Source organism: Rhamphochromis sp. 'chilingali', assembly GCF_963969265.1.
Source record: "Rhamphochromis sp. 'chilingali' genome assembly, chromosome: 14".
Classification (NCBI taxonomy): domain Eukaryota; kingdom Metazoa; phylum Chordata; class Actinopteri; order Cichliformes; family Cichlidae; genus Rhamphochromis; species Rhamphochromis sp. 'chilingali'.
In genome coordinates, this window is record NC_137941.1 from 30,921,879 (window position 1) to 30,942,899 (window position 21,021).

Below are 21,021 nucleotides of genomic sequence, written 5' to 3' on the forward strand. Positions count from 1 at the left end.
ACTTCTAGAAATGTTTTCATTTAACTACATTTCAAAAACTACATTTCATATAAGCATGACAACTACATTTTCCCATTTTCTTTGACCTAATTCGTTAATTTCTGAACATAAACGTGTCTGCTTGCATGTTTTTGATCTCACTTATTACATTTATTTCTCAAGTTTCATTAATAAAGTGCTGTGGATTATTAAAAAACGTTTCTGCTAGGTGCTTGGATTAAACAAATCGAGTGACCTCCTGCATTTAAAAAAAACCACCCAAAACATATACATATACCTTTCCTTTAATAGTGTACAAATGCACCTTGTTAAAGAATTTCTTCTGTTTTAGTCCCTCCTTTAGAAAAAGCCAGTTAGGACTCCATTAATTATGTGTTTCATTAATTTTATCATTATCAAGTAGTTAGTGAAAGTCTGTTCTCCCTCTCTCTATAGTGGCGGTCCCATGTATGTGTTACATGTTGGAATTACAAACGAAATACAATGCCATGTGACTATGATTATTCTGACCTTTCAACTATTTTTTAGAGTATGTTTAATGTACTTTTACTCTGTTCTTTATAGTTTTCTGTCATGTCTATACTCTCCTATTAAAATAGCACACGCTTTTGTTTTGTATAGGTTAGACAAACACTTTTCCGGTGCTATTCACGAGATCATTTTATTTTTCCGGTGCTAGTCAGCTGACTTAAAAAAACACTTCCGGTATGGTTGCTTAGGGATCACTGTGGAGTCACTTTATTGATGTAAACCGCAAAAATCATTGGCTCTAAGCCAGACGTCTCTGTCCAAAAATTAAACAAACAAAAACGAGTATCTGTAAAGACCTAATATATTATTTTATTTTGGACTGTACATTCAAAAATGTATAAAATGTCTTTTTTTGGTATTGCAGTCAAAAGCAATAGAAAGAGCGCAATCGAGAAAACAGAGAAACAGAAAGGTTTCTTTGACTCGCAGTTCACTGCTAAAATCCTATCTAAATATTTTTAAAAAATATATATTTCCAATAGACTGTATCTGTGTGCATAGTTTTATAGGCAAACTAGCACTGCATGGTATTGTTTTAATAACGATTTGTGATAGATTGGTTGGGTCTGAAACAGCAGCCGAAGTCAGGCACTTCAAGGTAGTTGCTAGTTGTCACACTTCAAAGGTAAGAGGACCAACATAGACGCTTTACATTGACGAAACAAACGCAAATGTTGTATATAACGTTTAGAGATATACATTTATGTCATGGTTACTTTTATTAAGTACAATTATCCAAGAATTGTTTTACCACGTGGGTCTAGTAACTGAGTATCATGCTTAGGCACACTCGATTTGGGTCAAATTTGTCTCCGGGCGGGCGGAGGTTGACGTTGTCGTGTTGAGTCAAATGCCAGAAGCGTAAACCGGCAACTCTGCCTGCAGTTTTGTGTACTAAAACGAACGTACCCGTATCTGCGAGGACTGATGTGCTATACCTTGCTACACGTTTACTAAGTAGTACGTATTTTTGGTGTATTATTTTAAAGCAGGATTTGCAAATTATGAGGAAAGGACATAAAACGAAGGAATAGACCAACAACACTGAATCGACACTGCAGAAATAAAGGCCGTAGTTCGACACATTATAAACAATACGAAAATACTTTACACCTCATTAATACGGAATAGCATACTAAGATCAGACATGTATTAAGTATGTAGTGTCTTATGCTGGTATAAAACAGAAAACCTTATTTTTGAAAACTGTGATATATTTAATACGCATACGTGGTAGAGTATATATTCTAGATAGCAGGGACAAATTACAGCACAAATTAAACTATGCTATATAGATAAAGATTCGTCATTTTATTGCTGTAAATATCTATTAATATGTGGACTCTTGGGTACATTTGATATACAATGTATTTCGTCTTTGTTGTCATGATGGAAAGCATGCATTGTCAACGATGTTTCCATTTTTGTGGCAACATTTGCCAACAGTTGCACAAACAGAAAGCCAGGTCCTTAAAAAAGAGAGGGGTGCCCTGATTGTGCAAATGTGGTTTAGTACCAAAGTTTAAAATGGTTCATGTTTACAGCAGTGTTTATGTGTTTATGCCTCCTGTTGTATCTGGAAACTGGTTTTTCATATAAAAACTATTCACGATCTTCCCCACACTATATTGGAACATTTAGCACAGGAGGCGTCAAAGCCACTTTAGGATGACATGATAACTAATAACATGTGGGTGTAATGTTCAACTTTTCAAACAGTGTTATAAAGATAATAAAACAGTTTTCTGTATTATCTTCATGAAAATGTAGACTTCAATATCTAGCAGAACATGCTGAACTCTGAACTTGTCTTAAATTTATTCAGACATTATGTAGAATCAGGTGGAGCCAATCAAGCACTGAGTCTCTGTTTTTCTTCCATAAAAGGTGTGCACAGTAAATTTTTCTCCTGTGCTCTGGTGTGAAACAGGATTCAGCATCACCTTAGCTGCTGGTCATGGGTTTGACCAAGCAGTACCTGCGCTATGTTGCCAGCGCCGTTTTTGGGGTCATTGGCAGCCAAAAAGCCAACATCACGTATGTGACCCTTCGAGGAGGGGAGAAGGGGCGCTATGTGGCTGTGGCTGCATGTGAACATGTTTTCATCTGGGATGTTCGAAAAGGAGAGAAGGTGAGGTTCAAGTGTGATTATAGCAATGCGACAACTCATATCCAGGTACACTTCCCTTCAGATTTTATCTGTTCTTATCTTTATTCTTGTCATCTCTGTGTGTGTAGGTCCTGATCCTGCAGGGTCAGAAACATGAGGTGACCTTTCTCTGCCCTTCACCTGATGGAGTTCATATTGCCGTGGGTTACGAAGATGGTGCAGTAAGAATCTTCAGCCTGCTGAACGGTGAGAGCAACGTCTCCTTCAACGGCCACAAGTCTGCAGTCAGCGTCATACACTATGATGCACTCGGGGCGAGACTTGTTACTGGCTCAAAGGTGAGTGTGGCAGGTTGTTCCTTGGTTTTGTTAAGTGTTGACGTGTTTCTAAACTCAACATCAAAGTGACAACAGTTACACGAAAATAAAGGTGTTAATATAAATGGAAGATAAATTGGAGGTTTGTTTGTTGAGTGGTTTACTTTGCCTTTAAAAATGCTTTTTTATTTTACAAGACGGACTGTGAGTTGCAAGGAATCACCTCAGTTAACTGTTTACTCCTCTCTTAGGACACAGATGTGATCGTGTGGGACATCATCAATGAGTGTGGGCTGTACAGGCTGAGAGGCCATAAAGATGTCATCACGCAGGCCCTGTTCCTGAGAGACAAGAACCTCCTCGTCACATGGTAGGACACCGTGATGTTTACATTGTGTCTCGTCTACTGGATTGTATATTTGAAATGGAGGTTTGAAAAGCTAATTGTGTGCTCTGCCCACCGTATAGCTCCAAAGACAGTTTTGTCAAGTGGTGGGACTTGGACACACAGCACTGCTTTAAGACTATGGTGGGCCATCGCAGTGAGGTGAGATGCTTCTTTCTCTGCATTTAGTCCAAGTCCGTTTGTGGAATTTCTTCCCTTCTACATATTCCACACATGTATGACTAGGGCTGGGCCAGATATTGTTCACAATAAAACCCCAACAATCAGACAACCTCCTCTGAACTTGCCAAGAATGGAAAGAAAAAAACTCCCTTTTAATAGGAAGAAGGTTGCAGCAGAATCATATTCTAGCCTTCTGCCACGATTAAGATTTTGTAAAAGGGAGCTACTTCAGCAACCTCTAACAAAGTGTGATGCTTTACAAAATGTGCAAGAAAACGCTTCCTGGTGACGATGGAAACAACAAACTTGAGGCAAAAACACACCATCAAGTACAACCAGGCTATGAAGGAGGAGATGCTAACAGCTGATGATGTGCAACCCAACATTAAACAAATGACTCACCTGAGCAACACTGGAGCACTTGCTACTTACACTCCATATAACAAGAAGCACAAACAGTGGATGGAAATTACTGATGCAATCTCCTGGTGCTAAAGGAGGAATTTAAGTAACTGGTTAAAAAGGTCGACCACATAGTACCAGAGAAAACACTAGCTGGCCTGCTTTTGTGCTTACATTGGACTTATGCTGCGTCACTGCATGTAATGCTGTGTCACTGCTATTGGGCTATAATGTGGCTGCTGCTGGCAGTAGATTCACATTTTGAATTGGGTAGTCTATCTCTAATGACAGTAACTCATCACAAGAACAGCATGTTTAATACCTTTTCTTTTGTTTGCACTAATAAACACTGCTGGCTGTAAGCTGCACTCATTGATACAGCATTTATTGAGTATTTTTTGTTCTTTAGTGTCAGAAATATCATTATTGCACATTTCCTTGACATCTTGTGATAGCATTTTGAGGTAATATCACCCACACTGAAGCTGCAGCGCACAGTGTGGTTCCAAACCTGCTCTGGCATTAACCTCAGGACAAAAACTGTGAACTGGGAGCTTCATGGCAGGATTTTCCATGGCCAAGCAGTTCCTGTAGGTGTACTGTGCAGTACTTTGGTCCATATAGTGGAGCTCTTGTGACTAGCTGCTTTCACTGGAAGGAAATGGGGATTATAAGAGACTTTCCACTGGAATTTTAATGTTTTTCCTAGATTATTAAGATGACTCGATGTTTTTGTTTTAAATGTGTGTGTGTATGTTAGGTTTGGGGTATGGTGTTGCTGAGCCAGGAGAGTAGGCTGTTGACGGGCTCTGCAGACAGTGAGCTTCGAGCCTGGGACATCAACTACCTGGAGGAGGTGAGAAAGGACTCAGCTGAGCACTTTTTTCTCTTCCTCCCCCAACTGCCCTTTACTGAAAAAAGACAATCAGAGAGAAAGCAAACAGTTTTTCTTGAGATCCTGGAGTCTCTCCCCTAATGTGCGATGCTTTACTTTCTATGAAGATGTCATGTTTTGCTTTTAGTAGTCTTTCATTTCCCTTTTGTATTATTTTGCCTGTAATTTTACACAACACGGGCACTTTTTTTTCAATTACATTAAATTTGTTATTGAAGTTAATCAGATCCTTATTAACTGTAGGTTTTGGCTCTAAAAACGATATTAATGGAGTTGTTGTAAGGTCGTAAAACTCTGTCTGGTCGCGTCCTGCGCAGGCAAAAGCTGAGGGTGAGCCTACGGTGAAGAAGGGAAAAACTCTGTTGGTTGATGATGATGAAGAAGACAATAAAGAAGACGTGGATGAAAGCCTTGAAGAGGTAAAGTAGCATTCATTACAGTGAGGGTAAAATGATTCAAATGCTCTGCATGCATCAACTTTGTAGTGGAACGTCATTCTTTATTAAGCAGTGTAGGTCTCAGAAGGATAAAGTCAGTGCACTGCCACATTTTTGTGCTGTTGATTCTTTTTTTTCTAACGTTTCACAGTTGTTAATAGTTCCAATTATTCAACACCATCTTCAACTAGAGTATTTTTGTAAATTAAACCAAATTCTCTCTTTAACATTTATTCTTTCTTTTTCTTTTTGGGCAGCGCATCCTATCTTGTGAAAAGGCCGGCTCCATCCTGAGAGAAGCTAGAGATCGCGTCGTCTCACTGACAGCAGACCGCCACGCCAGAGTCATCGCCTGCCACGTTAGTACTGAAGCATCTTACAGCTCCTTGTGACTCTGCATGATGTCTGGAATACACAGTATTTATATGTGGGTTGAATGTAATGCTTGCTCGGTGCAGTTTGAGCCCACTGAGACCTGCTGTAGTCATGCTGTAGTATGTGTTTCTTCTTTCACTGGTAGCTTTTAGGCACTCATCAGTAGTAAGGTCGTCTTGTGGCTTTTAGTCAGTGTCGCTAATGTAATGTGAAAGAGATCATTCTGACATCACTAATGTATGTCAGTTCACAACCTGCTGTAATTGTCTGTATATTCATTTGTTTTCTGATCACATGACCTGATGGTTAAATGCGATTAAGAATAGTTTCAATGGTTTTGTTTTGTTGGTCAGACTGATTGCTGAGTTATTTCCTCCTATACAGTCACACTGCCCGTCAGCATTTGCCTGACAATCAGCTGTAATTTAAACATTGCACATACTAGTTTAAATGCCTTTGTGTTTGTAAACTAATTTTCTAGCTAAAAGCGATTGATGACACACATTATGCCGTCTATGTCTTTCAGGGCAACGACTCAGTCCTGGAGCTCTTCACTGTGCTGTCAGAGGAAGAAGTGCAGAAAAAAATGACAAAGAAGCTGAAGAAAGCCAAAAAGAAGGCCACCAAGTAAGCGCACATGTATTCTGTTCTTTGGAATATTTGCACATTGACTGTTACTGTTACCACCGCACAACCAGCGCTAGTTTTATTAGCCAGACATTCAGATACTGAGGTGGACAAATTTACCAAAGACAATTAAACGCGTGTATTTCTGCTCTCTTCTGAGAAAGCTTCATATGAATGTCGCTAATATAACTCCAGTACTGACACCACCTATCTTGACTACTTCTAACACACTGATGTCAGTGGAGGTGGAAGGACAAGTGCTAGTGCTGCTGCCTAAATGATTAGTTTCAGCTTTTTTGTTATTGTTGATCTCCCTTTGAACTGATGATTATTATCCCTGCTCTCTGCAGAGCTCAGGAAGCTTCAGGTGAGGAGACAGAGGAGCCCGTGGTGAAGAGGATGCTGAAGGACGAGATCATCAGACTAACAAACATCAAGGCATCTTCCAAGATCAGGTCAGTGCAGCGAATTATGCTCTCTCTAAGATTTTGAAACTTAGGTCCAGATAGTAGGGCTGAACGATATATCGCATTTGCGATAATATCGCGACATGATCAAGTGCAATTTTCTAACCGCAAAGGCTGCGACATGTCCAAATTCATGGGCTGCATCCTCCTGAGGCCGCATTTGTAGACCGATTACGTCACAGCGACGCGCCGAAGGCTGTCCAAATTACTACCATATCCCAGAATTCATAGCGCGGCCCAGCCAAACTCCAGTTTCCAGCAATGGTGGCCGCTACTAAGTTTTAAAATTACTCATACTAATCTTTCTGGGTCACAAAATAAACTTTTAACATATTTTCAGGCGAGAAAGTAGTTGTGTAAACATCAAATATCTGCTCGGTTTATCAAGATATCCCATATTTGCAAAAGTGCTTCGACGTTTTCAGAGGCGTCTGCTACCCACCAGCTCGACAGCTAGCCGGGAGCTCGAGGGTTACTGATGCGGCCGAGAACGGCACAACTCCCGGCACATCATTTTCAGATCACCGCGGAGTTTCGCTGCTCGGGTTAAACATAATATATAAGTCACTTAGACAACCTAAAAATGTTATTGTTGGGCTTTTTTCAGTGTTTTGTTTGTTCGTGAGTAAATCGGTTTGGCTGAGATTAAAGTTATTAGATTAGATAAAATAAAACTTTATTAATCCCCCGGGTGGGTTCCTCCTTGGTTTTCACACAGCTGACTAAACGTCAAACAGAAAACTTATTAAACAGAAGTATGAGACAGTCGAGAATTTACACCAGTGTCTGGTTATATTTTAGATAGCAAGAAGCAGACGGCCGAGTTTATTAAACTCCACCGAGACAGCGGTGACGCTAATCAGAACTAGACCGTCCAATTTCACGCCTTTAAACTTTAAAGGCGTGTTTGTGTGTGTGTTTATACAATTGCTATTATGTTTGCACTTTATGTGTAATGTTACTGACTGCAGAGATCAGTAAGATGTGTGTATTTTTTATTTATTAGTTTTATTTATTTAATATTATTTTTTAATTGAATGACTGTCTAGTAGTTCACAGATGTCGAAAAACTGAGTGTGGTAAAGCCACTGATTTTTTTTATGTATATTTCTGCAATCTGCACATTGCACTGACTTTCATTTTAATGTTTACACCAGGGTTCCTTGTCAGCACTTTATGCTCAGATGTTTGTAAGCTAAAAATAAACTATTGTGTATGTTCAAATATACTGTTGTGATTGAAGAAGTTAAATAAAAATGTCAGTCATCAATTCATGCATCACCTCATGTCATCATAACAGAGGTCTGTCTTCCAGGAAAGAACAGTTTAAAATTAATGTAATATAGTATTGGCCATACTATATGATGTATTGCTTGTCTTTGTTTAATAATACAGAAGACAAAGACCTTAAAAAATAATCGCATATCGCATCGCAATCGCAATATTGGGGCAAAAAATCGCAATTAGATTATTTTCCATAATCGTTCAGCCCTACCAGATAGCATCCGAATAAATGTTAAAATGAATTTTCTTGTTTCAAATCTAACTTTTCAAACATTTTGAATTCACTTTGCTGCCGCTGTTTGTCTCTTTATCTGTGTTGATCCAGTGACCCTATTTCTAAACATTAAGCCACAGTTACCTGTAGGAGATCATGAATTTCCTCTGATCATGGTTGTTGTGTGCATTGCCACCACCTGCTGGACATTGAAGTAAAAGCGGAGCATGCAGGAATGAAGTATTATAAACTGCTCTAATCGGCCTTACATTGCAGTACAATTCCAGACAACTAACAGTCTTTAGTTCCTTGAATAATTTCATATTCCAGCGAAGGTGGATGAAGGCTGGAGCGGTCCCACGGACCCTCCAGCAGACGACGAAGGCTGAGGCGGCCCCTCGGACCCCCCAGCGAAGGCAAATGAAAACTGAAGCGGTCCCACGGACCCTCCAGCGGAGGCAGATGAAACTGATGGAGGCTGGAGCGGTCCCACTGACCCTCCAGCAGACGACGAAGGCTGGAGCGGTCCCTCGGACCCTCCAGCGGAGACGGACGGCTAAAACGAAGGCAGATGAAACTGATGAAGGCTGGAGCGGTCCCACTGACCCTCCAGCAGACGACGAAGGCTGGAGCGGTCCCTCGGACCCTCCAGCGAAGGCGGATGAAGGCTGGAGTGGTCCCACGGACCCTCCAGCGAAGACAGACGGCTGAAGCGGTCCCTCCCTCGGACCCTCCAGCGAAGACAGACGGCTGAAGCGGTCCCTCCCCGGACCCTCCAGCGACGGCGGACGGCTGAAGCGGTCCTCGGACCCCACAGTGATTGGACGAGCCCCCATATGTTACACCCCGGCCTAGGCAACCGGGGTGCAACGTAGAAAAACAAAGATAAGGAAAACAAAACTACGAAGAAAAACACTAAGGCTCTCCACCAAAATCCCAAAAAGTGTCTCAAAACGAATTTATTTACATCAAAACACAAAACGTCAAACTATTTACAACGGGGGGGAAGATCGCGACCATGATCAACTGACACACAGGGCTTAAATACATGGAGGGAAACAATCAGGGAATGGACAACAGGAGGGAAACACAGCTGGGGCAAATCAGAACTGACGAGACAGGGAAACGTAAACTGAACACATTAAGATACACAGACTTTCAAAGTAAAGTAGGAAACACATAACAGTCACGCAAAAACAACACATTACCAACGCCAAATCGTCAATCCCGGAGGAGCACCTAGACACTCAAATCCACACACAATTACGGTCACAGTCGTAACAGGATGAAATAAGGCTAATTCATGTAGAAAAATAACAAAATGAAGATTCATGTCATTTAAAAGCACAAGTTCTTACCACCTGACAATAGTGGTGCTGCACAAGATTTACAAATAGAAATAAATATAAAATATAAATTTTGCAAAGTGGAAAAAAAAAACATTTAGACTTCTTATTCAAGTAAGTACAGATCAGGACACAATTATTAACCCCCCTATGAAAACAGCAAGTTTTTAAGTTAAACAGGGCAAAGAGTATTTAACATAGCTTTTTCAAACATCAACATAATTTTGTCCTTATATGTAAATAGCTCAAATTGTGTACAAGTTGTTGATCTAAATATATCTGAAGTACCTGAATTATGTAGGATGGCACTTTCCAGAATTAGAAAGGTTGTGTCTGGCTCCTCTCTTATTTACACAAGGGGGCGCCACAATAAATGGAACCCCATATTTGACCTGATGCATCCCTCCCAGGTACTTGTGTCACAAGTCAGGGATCTTCGCTAGCCACGCTCTTCGGAATCAGGGGTCTGTTCACATGTACACACCATCCATGTCCTCTGTCCCCTCTCAGGTGGGTGGACTGCCTGTCATGTGCAGGTGGTGAGCTGAAGGTGGCTCTGCTGCTCCAGAATAACACAGTTGAGACCTACAGCCTGAAGACCTCACACAAGACCCCCGTAGCCGATAAAACGGCTCGCCTCACACTCGGGGGACACCGCACAGATGTGCGCACACTGGCCTTCAGCTCAGACAACCTGGCTGTCCTCTCCGCCTCCGGAGACACCGTCAAAGTTTGGAACAGGTAACACCAGTTTAGATGCAGCACGTCCTGAAAGGGTCTTATAATTAGATTCATTTTGCTGCATTCAGTGAAAAAGCTCTTGCTTCATTGGTCATTGTCTTCTAACTGTCCTGCCCACTGTGACAGATCCACTCTGCAGGTGATTCGCACCATGGCCTGCGAATACGCCCTCTGCTCCCTCTTTGTGCCTGGAGACCGACAGATAATCCTGGGAACGAAGGTATGTGGACACACTGAGTCATTCAGACACTCTGTCCAAGGCTTACAGTCAGTTTCAACCACTGTTCTCTATAAGTTATTGATGTGTCGGTGATTTAGTGGATTTGAGCGTGTAGAGTGTATTTCTTTCTGAATCCTGTAATCTAATGGCAACCATTTGGAAGAGAGAATATTGCTCCTTACAAAGTTGTAGACTTTCTTGTAGTCAAGATTGTGTTTTGTTCTTATTAGAGTGGGAAGCTGCAGATCTTTGAGCTGGGTTCAGGAAGCCTTCTGGAAACTGTAGATGCCCATGATGGAGCTGTGTGGTCAATTTGCCTGGCCCCAGATCAGGTAAACCTCACTGTACTCAGCTTGTGTGTCTCAGTGTTTTTCACACCCAACTTATCCTTTCCATAAACTGATTTTTTTTTTTAAAAATCGAAGTCCGAAGACTGATTTGATTTGTTTTTTATTTGTGTGTGTTTCCTTTAGAGGGGGATTATCTCAGGAAGTGCAGATAAGACTGTGAAGTTCTGGGAGTTTGAGCTGGTAAAGGACAAGGAGACGAGCCAGAAGTGAGTTTATTTTGTTCAATGTTCAGGATCGATGTGGTAGATTTTCAATGATCTCATAGGACCCTTAACACCTGGAATAAAGTGGTCAGGTTCAGCATAAGCTTGAAACTACTGAGGAGCTACATGTGTATATATAGGATCAATTAACATAATAAATAAAATGCTTATTTTTAATATTTTTTAAGCGTTTGCAGACAGTGACTGCCTGATGGCCAAAACTCACCAAACAAATCCTCTCTAAATACTTTGTCAGCGCTATTAACACAACTGCCTGTGGTTGTGGTTCCAGTCATCTTTGTAGAAATAGACCAAGTCTGAGCAGACCTGATCGGGACATTCCCATACATTACATGGCCTCTGTTTCAATCAACTCTCCATATTGTCAATCTGGTTGATCTTAATATTTAAATAGACTTTGCAGTGAATCTGCTGTGTGTGCGTTTTTTTTTTGTTGTTGGTTTTTTCCATGAAGTCTTCTCTTTAACATAATCTCACAGCAGTTTGTAGCCACAGCCTTCATGCTACTGCTTAATGTTACTGGACACAAGTTTTACATTTTTTTCTTGTCTCTGAACACGACTTCTCGTCATGTCCACTCTTATCAGTTCTGATTTGTGTTCATGTACATTAAATTAATATTTTCAGCCTTTAAAAGGGGGGGAAAGGTCCACATTTGGATGCTGAAGAGGAGATGGATGAGTGAATGTGTAGTTTTGCAGACTCAGGAGGTCCCTGAGACTGTGTCAGAAAAGGCGTCCTGTCTAAATCAGTCCCAATTAGAGTACGCAGATCCATCTGCTGCGTTGAGCCCTTGGAAAGTAAGGGAAGAGCCCAAAGTATTGTGTGTCATTATTGTGTGTCAACATAGCTGACACACAGTTAATGCAATAGTTTTCTTTAACTCAAGACTCCTGCTATAACCTGGAGATGCTGGAGATGCTCTTTTGGACGGTGTGCATGTAAAACAATAAGAATGTGTCCAGTAATATCTGGCCCTAACTGCCTAATTTACTATTCCTGTTATTTGCAGTAGGTGCAATATGAAACATTGCTATATATGGTGAAAGCAGTGATGTTGAAAACTGTGTTATTGCATCACGACTTACCTGCAGAGTTGTTGTGTGTGTGTGTTTGTGACTCAGACGGCTGACAGTGAAGCACAAACGCACTCTGCAGTTGGAGGAAGACGTTCTCTGTGTGAAGTTTTCTCCTGACCACAGACTGCTGGCTGTCTCTTTGTTAGACTGCACAGTCAAGATCTTCTACACAGACACACTTAAGGTAGGCTCAACATACAAGATTCGACTTAAATTTATATTTACCGCACACTGGCTTCATGTCACTGTTTACATCATATCTACACATTCTTCCTTTTGCTGCTCCAGTTCTTCTTGTCTCTGTATGGACATAAGCTGCCTGTACTTTGTCTGGACATCTCACACGTGAGTACTGTTGAGATATTAAAATTATTAGCTGCAAGACTCACTTCAGCCCAGAGTCTTCCTGACTCTGACCTTGTGTGTCTCTTAACCAGGATAGCACAATTATTGCCACTGGCTCCGCCGACAGAAACGTGAAGATCTGGGGTTTGGATTTTGGCGACTGTCACCGCTCCATGTTTGCTCATGACGACAGGTACTGGCCAGCACAGACCCAAACCAAACAGTCAGAGGTTCAACTGGAAATAAAAGAGATTTTTACTCAGTGATGAAGTCATCTACGGGGCAGTTTAGCTTCCAACCGTGACTTCATCTCTGTGGTTAGAGACTCTGATCTGTGTCCTGTTAACTTCACACCAGCTGCTCTTTCATCTGCACGCTCCTCTGGTTTCTCATGGACCATCTCAGTTTCTGTGCTTGATGATTTCTTTTCGTTTGTTAATTAATTTTTGACTAAATGTGATTTTTCTTTCACTTTTTTTCTAATTTCCTTTGAAATGTGTTGTTGTGTAATATTCTTTCCTGTCTCCTTGTTTGAAATTGATCTAAGTCTGCTTTGTCTCATAATTTCTTTCCTCTGTTTTCTCTTTGCAGTGTCATGTTCCTTCAGTTTGTTCCCAAGACTCATTTGTTCTTCACAGCAGGGAAGGACAAGAAGATCAAACAGTGGGACGCAGACAAGTTTGAGAACATCCAGACACTTGAGGTAACAGCTTTCCCCACGCCCACCGCTCGAAAAATGAAAAGAACATTTTTTTATTCAGAGTGAAGTCAGTTAAACTTCTACGATATTAATCTGGTCGGTTAATTTAATTGTTAATTAGTTTCAGCTCCTTTGGTGTTAATGAAATTGACAGAAGATGCACTAGAGGGGTAACAATGAGACAATCCCCAAAACAGGAATGGTTTGGCAGGTGGAGGCCGCTCACATCTTTCCCTTTTCATCTTTTCTGACTGTTTCTTTTCACTAGTTTTGCATTTGGCTGGTTGTCAGTGTCACTGCCGGTAGCATGAGGTGATACCTGGACCCTATCAGATCCTCCAGGATGCCACATCAATACGTTTGTGATGCGCAAATGAAGCAGTGTTTAACCATGTCATCAGCTGTTTTAAAAATAGGTTAATTCATTCAAAGCTTTGTTTCAGTGACATCTGGTGGTGAAATAGGAGACAGCAAAACAATGTCTCAGTCGTGCAGCTGAGTAACGAGGGTTTGTATGAATGATAGAAATACAATTTGGGGAAGATGGATTGATTGGGAAGATGATTCTGTAAACTGATGTAGGAGTTGGAAGTAGGTGTGCCTGTGTAACTAGGGTAACTAATCCAAACTACACCTCATTCATGAGCTACGCAGAGAATGGCATTGGATTTATTCCTCACAGAAACACACAGATCAATTCTGGGTGATCAATTTTCTACTTAGATTAAGTTCACACTTCTTATTTATTTATTTTTTACTTTTCAAATACCAGACTGTCATAGAACACATAGGTACACAGAAATGATAATCTTTTCTTTTTTCTGTTTTATAGCATACAAAAACATAGATGGCATGAATACATGAATACCCCCCACTCCCTCCCAATAATGTTACAGAAAAATGAATTAACCCATCCAAAAAATAAATAAATTAATTAAAATAAATAAATAAATTTATATAGACTTCAGCTGGAAATCTAATTTGTAACCTACGATGTAACCGGAAACGGGTTATAACCCTACGCCATAACCAGACAACGAGTGTTATGCCGTAGGGTTCAAAGGGGTTTTATCTTAAATCAGGAATTAATTCATAATCTAATTTTTATAGCACTCCACCCAGTAGCTGTTGATACTTGGTCTTTCCTATTTGATTTTGTTTTTGTAGCTGCCCCACATTTCTTACTGCTCAGCTTCATCATTTTACATTTTGAACGTTGCCACTACGCTACGTTGTAACACTGAACGTCCTCTTTGAATCACAGGGCCACCATCGGGAGGTTTGGTGTCTGGCCATCAGCCCAAACGGAGACCACCTCGTGTCGTCATCTCACGACAAGTCCCTGCGTCTCTGGGAGAGGACGAGGGAGCCCATCATCCTGGAGGAAGAAAGGGAGATGGTGAGGTGGAGGACAGGGCCCACAAAGATGATGTTACAGTGGTTGACATAAACACCTAAACACGCCTCCTTTTTGTGTCGATAGGAGCGAGAGGCAGAGTTTGAGGAGAGCTTGGCTAAAGGAGATGCACCTGTGGTGAGTGCTTAGTTTTCAGCTTCTACACTTAGTTGCTGTTATGTTGGATGAGTGATGCATTTATACGTTCTGCTTCTCAGGTACCGGGAGAAACGCAAGGAGAGGCAGCACCTGCTGGCAAGAAGACTGTGGAGACAGTCAAAGCTGTGAGTTCTCTTCAGTAATTAGCTGAGTTATTATCTGCACTCAAAAAGTATTTATGGCCAAAATGAAAACTTTAAGTAATCTGATTACATGTAAATTTTCTGTGTAATTGTATTCCATAAGTAGGATTGTAAAGTGTTCAATTTAACGGACTTTGGTCAAATGAAATTTACTTGATTGGTACACATTCAGTTTTTATCAAGCATATTTTCTTTAATAATTAATTAATTGAATAAATCCTTGATGATTTTCTATATTTCAGTTGCCTTTTACTAAGAATTATTCTTCATATTTATGAGGGTCAAAAATCAGAAGCCTTCTTTGTTGATCTTTTCCCTGTTTGTGCGATTTTTTTTTTTTTTGATTTTTTTTGCAGGCTGAGCGAATCATGGAGGCTCTGGAGCTTTATAAAGGGGAAACAAGGAAGATGGAAGAGCACAGATATGCCTGTGAGAGCGCAGGCAAAGAGGTTGAGTCATGATTTCAGTTATTCTACTTTTGCTGTGGGGTAGTGCAGTAAAAAGGCATTTTTTTGTTTTATCAATGCTCAGCTGATTCTGAGCAGAAATCATTTTTCCAGCAGCTGCAAATGCAGTGATGTGAGGAAGAGGTCAAACACCATTACCTTAGTTTTTAAGTTCCTCCCTTCAAGGTCATCTTCCTGTGCACTTCTGGACCACCCTGAGTGGTGATGCTGTTTTTGGAAGGCTCCACTGGAAGTCCTGCTCTGTCCACTTACAATAGGGCATTTGAAAAATCACCATGGAAACTACCCTACTTGCTAAATTTAGCTCTGTGCGCTTACCAGAGTGTAGTTTAAATTGATGAGTCACATAGTTGTGACCGGGCACCTGTGGCAGATCCACAATGACTTTCAGGGAGTCATGTAAATACTGGCAGAAGCACAGACTTGGGTCCAGATGTGCAGGAGAAGATCAAAGGGCACATCAGAGAAGTTTAAATCAGGTTTTTTGTTTTTTAAAAAGCATCACAGGTCACATTAAACAGTTCATCCTCTTTTGCAGCTTCCTCCACCGCAACCCAACCCTATCCTCGTGGCCTTTGGAAATGTTTCGGTAAGAGAAACAGAGTTATGAACAATAAATGTCTTCATACTGAGATCACAAATAAACCTTGTTTTCAGCTCAAGCTATAAACTCAATCTGTCTCTGCCCCTCTTTAAGCCCTCCCGCTACGTTTTAGATGTGATAAAGAAGGTCAGATCGAGGTAAGATTCAAGCGAATGATGTGAAGCTGATTACCATCTGCCTACACTGTCCTGTGCATTTAAATACACTCAGATTTTTTTCTTTTTTACGTTTTTTTGTGATCATCAGTGAGCTGGAGGTTTCTCTGCTGGTGCTGCCTTTTCCTTATGTCCCCGAGCTCCTGAAACTCTTCAACAGTTACATCCAGCAGGGCCTGGAGGTGGAGCTGGTCTGCCGCTGCCTGTTTTTCCTTCTCAAGTGAGACGTGCTTTATTATGGTTGTCTGTTTTATAGTCAGATTTAATCTTTGGGCAGTTGAGTGGTGACTCAGGAGTCTGGGATCTGCATGAAAATTTTAAACAACAAAAGATTTAAAACATAAATTTAAAAAACGAATTAACATAAGAATGGTGGGTTTTTTAGGTGTTATGAAGCTCTTTTCAATGATCAAACGTTTTAACGAAACTAAAATGTTGAGAAAATGCAGATTATTCAAAGGCGCTATAAGAACAGGAAGCCGAGGCTACAAATTTGAATGGGCTCAACAAAAATGAATAATTAAAGATTGGAAAACATCGCCCGATGAGATGAGGATCAGGTTCTTCTGTGACACATGGATGAAACGGACATGAAAACGTGGATCCATATGTCCTTCTTTCAACAGTTCAGGTTGCAGGTAGTGGATGGAGGATATTTTCATGGCACACTGAAAAGCACAGCCTACCTGAGTATTGTTGCTCACCGTTAACATCACTTTATAACTGCAAGTGATGATCTTCTGATGGCTGCTTCCAGCAGGATAGCACACCATGAATAACACTCGCAAGGTGCACCTAATAAAAGTGTTTTGTTTATTTCTAGGATCCATTTTGGTCAGATCTCCAGTAACCAGATGCTGCTGTCTGTCATCGATGAACTACGGACCAATACACTCTCAAAAGTGCGGGAAATCAGAGTAAGTGACATCTGAGTGGAAGGGAGCGGGACCGAGCAAAGCTTTTTGGCGTTTAACCGATTGTTGCGTCTATTCTCTCTCCACTTTCCTTCTTTCAGGATGTGATGGGTTTTAACAGTGCAGCCCTGCAGTTCCTCCAGCGGGAGATCGAGAGCAAAGAGGACGTCATGTTCTTTGCCGACGCTACAGGTCGCCTGGAGGAGAAGAAGAAAAAGAGGAGGAAGAGGGAGAGGGCCGTCTTGACCATTGCTTGAATTATAATGAACATTTTGGATTGTTTTCGTATAAACGTCCACTCTCCACCCCATTCTGCTTTATTCCAGGAGTGGACTAGATGCCTCACACTGTTGCTTTTTATATGTTATTAAATCCTGAACTAATGTAACAAAGTGTTATTCAGTGGCAAGCTTCTTTTCCCAAATAAACTACGAGGTTTTCTCACAGTACTTGGAAGTTTTATGGGCGGGGGGGCTTTCAAAACAAATAAATCCTTGGTGGCAAAGAGAAACGTAGCGTGGATTCTCAGCATTTCCTTGTGTTTCCTCAGGTTTCTATAAAATTCATTCAAATATAGTTAAACTTTAAATAGATTCAGGTTTAAAGTAGCACTAGTACTCCATTCATGCTCGCCACAAACACAAAAGGACATGTATGATTTAAGCTGGTTTCTGATCTACAAGCCCAAGGGGAGCAATTCAGGCCCGGAGCCAAAACAAGGCCAAAGATTGTCTGGACGTGGCAGTCGTTTTGAAAGATGTCAGAGACTACCTGAGCTCCAGACCACCTGGGTGTTACCACCCTGCCCCACAGAGCAAGTCCCCTGATTCCAGTTGGCCTCAGTGCAGCCAGCCACTACTGAAATTAGGGAGATGTGGCTTGACTTTATAGCCCCAGTAACCTATCCTTGATTTATTACCCCAAGGCCTGGTAGATGGGGTAAGTATAATTCATAGCATGGGAGAAAAATCTTGGTTTCCAGTTCTGTGAGCTGCACAAATGTGAACAGCGTAGGTTTGTTGAATGCTTTCTAATCTTCTGGCCTTTAGAAAAGTTTCACACCCACATCAGACACTTCATTTTCCACAAGTGTGTTTATTTCCTGACGGTAGGGTGCTTTTTGGAATAATGAAATGAACCCTTTAAAACACCTCACACTCACTGTTCATGTACTAATGTCACAGAGGACAAAAAAAGCAAATTAACTCTGTATTTAGAGGCATGTAAAAAAAAAAGTGTGTGTGTTTTTATGGGTCTGGATTTGGTCTCAAAGCTGTAAATATCTCACCTACCAAAATTAAAAATTCTTCAGGAAAATCCCAGGCTGCACTCTCACACACACTCAAACGACACCGGCAGCGCATTAGCACCCAACTGTGGTTTAGATTAATCATCGCAGACTGATTAAAATGGGAAAAATTCAAAGGCCTTAAATCTACAAGCATCTTTCGCCTCAAACTGAGCCAAAGTGTGTGACATTTCACTGAACCTACAGTGAGGTAACAGCATAAAATAGAGTTTTAATGGTCTGTGCAGAATATGAAACCCCAAAGCACCATTTTTCAGGGTATTTTCCTTTTTTTCTTCCTCAGTAACAGAATGTTCTGCTGACTTTCTCCCTCTTTCTTCACTCATCCTCACTGTTCCTGCAAGCAAGCCTGGCTTTATTGTTTATTAGAGCCTTTATTACAGCACCTTGCATCCCCGTGTACCTGCAAGCCGATTATTCCAAAGCTCATGTTCAGTGTTTGCAGGAGGATCCAAAAAATTAATCCAAAGATTTATTTGGGTCCTGCCCTCACGATAATCTGTAAGTTTATTGTCATTAGCGTGGAACAAGAAGGTACATCAATCTTTTTTGCCACTATGATGTCACTTTTGTATTCTTTTTGCCTTACGACCTTGAATATTCCTTAAAAAGGCAGCAGTGACTCCTTTTTTAATGGATGAAAGCCCAGGGAACAGAATGACATGTTTCATTCACTAGATGGCAGTCTTGGCTTTGCTTAAACCGGCTTTAGCGCGCCCGTTTTGGTGTCTGATCTAATGCATTAGTCCATGTTAGGATATCTCACAACTCCTGTTGCAGCTCAGGCCATAATAGTAGATAGCGGAATAAAACTAAAGCAGTGGCCCCAGATCTGAGATATTCAGGCTAAGCAGCTTCATTGGTGCTCGTACACATTTGCGACACCCATCTGTTAGTGAAAGAAGCACAAAAAACTCTGGATTAGTGTTGGATGATGCTGAGCTTTAGTTGTCGCAGGTGATCCACTTCTCTACTTAGTTCTTCTGTAATCTAAAGTGATGTCTAAACAACGTTTCTTCTCTGTAACTTATTATTTTTCCTTTCTTCCAGGCAGTGAGTATTAGCTCTCTAACACTATGTGTTCTTTAACAGTCTGTATTTACATTAGAAATTGATGGACAGGAGATTGTGTTACTTTATGCGGTCTACATTGCTATAGTCTGTTATTGTATACTCTGCATGAAATTATGTACAGCAGGATACGATCTACTCACAAATGCTGACTTGATCTGCTGCTGTCTATAGCCAGTGAATGTGATATGAGCTATAAATGTGTATGACCCATAGTTGAGATAGGTGCTGTCGGCAGTGACAGGCCTCCTGTTACAGCAGCGCTGCTCCTCTGTTGAACAGTTCACACAGCAACTCTTGAGCAGTGTGACTGAAGAAGAGCATAACAAGCTTGAGATGTTGGCACTTGAATATCTTTGTGTCCATTCTTTGTTAATGTATTTAATTTGATCAGTTAATGCTTTTAAAGTGAAACATATCCAGCAAAGGAAATGACATTTTTGTCTGGTGTAATTACATGCTGTGCTACAGTAAAGTGTAAATGAGTGTGACTCTGTAAAATTTAAATGAACAAAAAAGCAGAACAAATAATTTACAAAGGATTTTCTCCCTGAATTTAATTAAAATAAATTGTTAAAATATAGATAAAAATAAAGTGTGCCTACATTTTAAAAAAAATGTATGATTTTTGCAAATCTTAAGCCACAAATGCACTGAAAACAAAACCCTGGTGCAACGTCACTGACAGCTAAACAGGTAAATTAGTAACACAACATCCAGAACACACAGTCACAAGCTAACATTCTTATTAGAAAACCTGACAATGATACACTGGTGAATGTGGTGTGGATGGCATGACGTATGAAGGACACTCAGATGACATCTTTTTCAGGAAAGACCTTTTTCAGCAAGATGTTGCTAAAATATATTTTGCATGTATTACAAAGTCTTCTATAGATATTAAAGGAGAAGTGTATTTTTCATTCTAAGTACTCACAAGGTACCAAGTACATAATGATCCACTGCTGAAAGTAATCCAAACTACAAGCTAGAATTCAAAGACTGCAGTAGGAAATTCCTGAGATTTCAATTTATTTATTTTTTTACATTTGTAATCTGTTTGCAAATATTTTTTAGAGTAATTTTTGTTATTTTTTGGCATAAACGATTTCCACAGATATAGCAGATATCCACCTCCAGGTTCTGCTCGAGGTTTCTTCCTGTTAAAAGGAAGTTTTTCCTCCCCACTGTCTCCAAGTCCTTGCTCATAGAGGATTGTCTAATTGTAGGATTTTGAGCACTTTGAGGGGACTGTTGTTGTGATATGGCGCTATATAAATAAAACTGAATAGTTGTTTCACTGGCCTTTTTATCCTTTAGATGATTATTATTGAGCATGTTTATAGCAGATTTTTGAGTCTCTAACTAATGTACTTCTGGAGATATGAGACCTGACAAGAGTAGATAACATTAAAAAAAATAACATAGGTTGGAAAAAGTTTATTGTTTTATTAAAAATATTTACAGTCTGAAGCCTCTTTAAAGGTTAATCACATTGCATTGCCCTCTGCTGTGTTAGGTGTGTGTGTGAAGCACTCCAGGCATTTTGTGGAACCACTGAGGTATAGAGC

General features: G+C 40.5%; 1 protein-coding gene across 3 annotated transcripts; it reads left to right on the plus strand.

The window, feature by feature from the left end:
* Nucleotides 1-1,003: 1,003 nt before the first annotated feature.
* On the plus strand, nt 1,004-17,516 carry wdr3 (WD repeat domain 3). 3 transcript variants are annotated; one of them, XM_080904122.1, is made up of 27 exons: nt 1,004-1,156; nt 2,462-2,662; nt 2,770-2,979; nt 3,210-3,328; nt 3,427-3,505; nt 4,689-4,784; nt 5,141-5,242; nt 5,518-5,619; nt 6,162-6,262; nt 6,613-6,717; nt 10,084-10,314; nt 10,441-10,534; nt 10,765-10,866; nt 11,008-11,090; nt 12,233-12,371; nt 12,476-12,532; nt 12,625-12,725; nt 13,124-13,235; nt 14,497-14,631; nt 14,716-14,766; nt 14,847-14,912; nt 15,287-15,379; nt 15,936-15,986; nt 16,095-16,138; nt 16,248-16,376; nt 16,980-17,073; nt 17,172-17,516. In XM_080904122.1, the coding sequence occupies exons 2-27, from the start codon at nt 2,489-2,491 to the stop codon at nt 17,325-17,327; spliced, it is 2,826 nt and encodes a 941-aa protein (XP_080760248.1). In that variant the 5' UTR covers nt 1,004-1,156; nt 2,462-2,488; the 3' UTR covers nt 17,328-17,516. The 3 variants fall into 3 exon arrangements, with proteins under 3 accessions (XP_080760248.1, XP_080760249.1, XP_080760250.1); XM_080904123.1 differs by having other exon boundaries at nt 1,017-1,156; nt 2,419-2,662; XM_080904124.1 differs by lacking the exon at nt 1,004-1,156 and adding an exon at nt 1,469-1,491.
* Nucleotides 17,517-21,021: the final 3,505 nt, after the last annotated feature.

Bases quoted from the DNA above. Each gene is read 5' to 3' on its own strand.
- wdr3 (XM_080904122.1), top strand. From the start codon at position 2,489: ATGGGTTTGACCAAGCAGTACCTGCGCTATGTTGCCAGCGCCGTTTTT. The intron at 6,718-10,083 runs GTCAGTGCAGCG...GTCCCCTCTCAG, and splicing joins AAGGCATCTTCCAAGATCAG to GTGGGTGGACTGCCTGTCAT. The intron at 12,726-13,123 runs GTACTGGCCAGC...TTCTCTTTGCAG, and splicing joins ATGTTTGCTCATGACGACAG to TGTCATGTTCCTTCAGTTTG.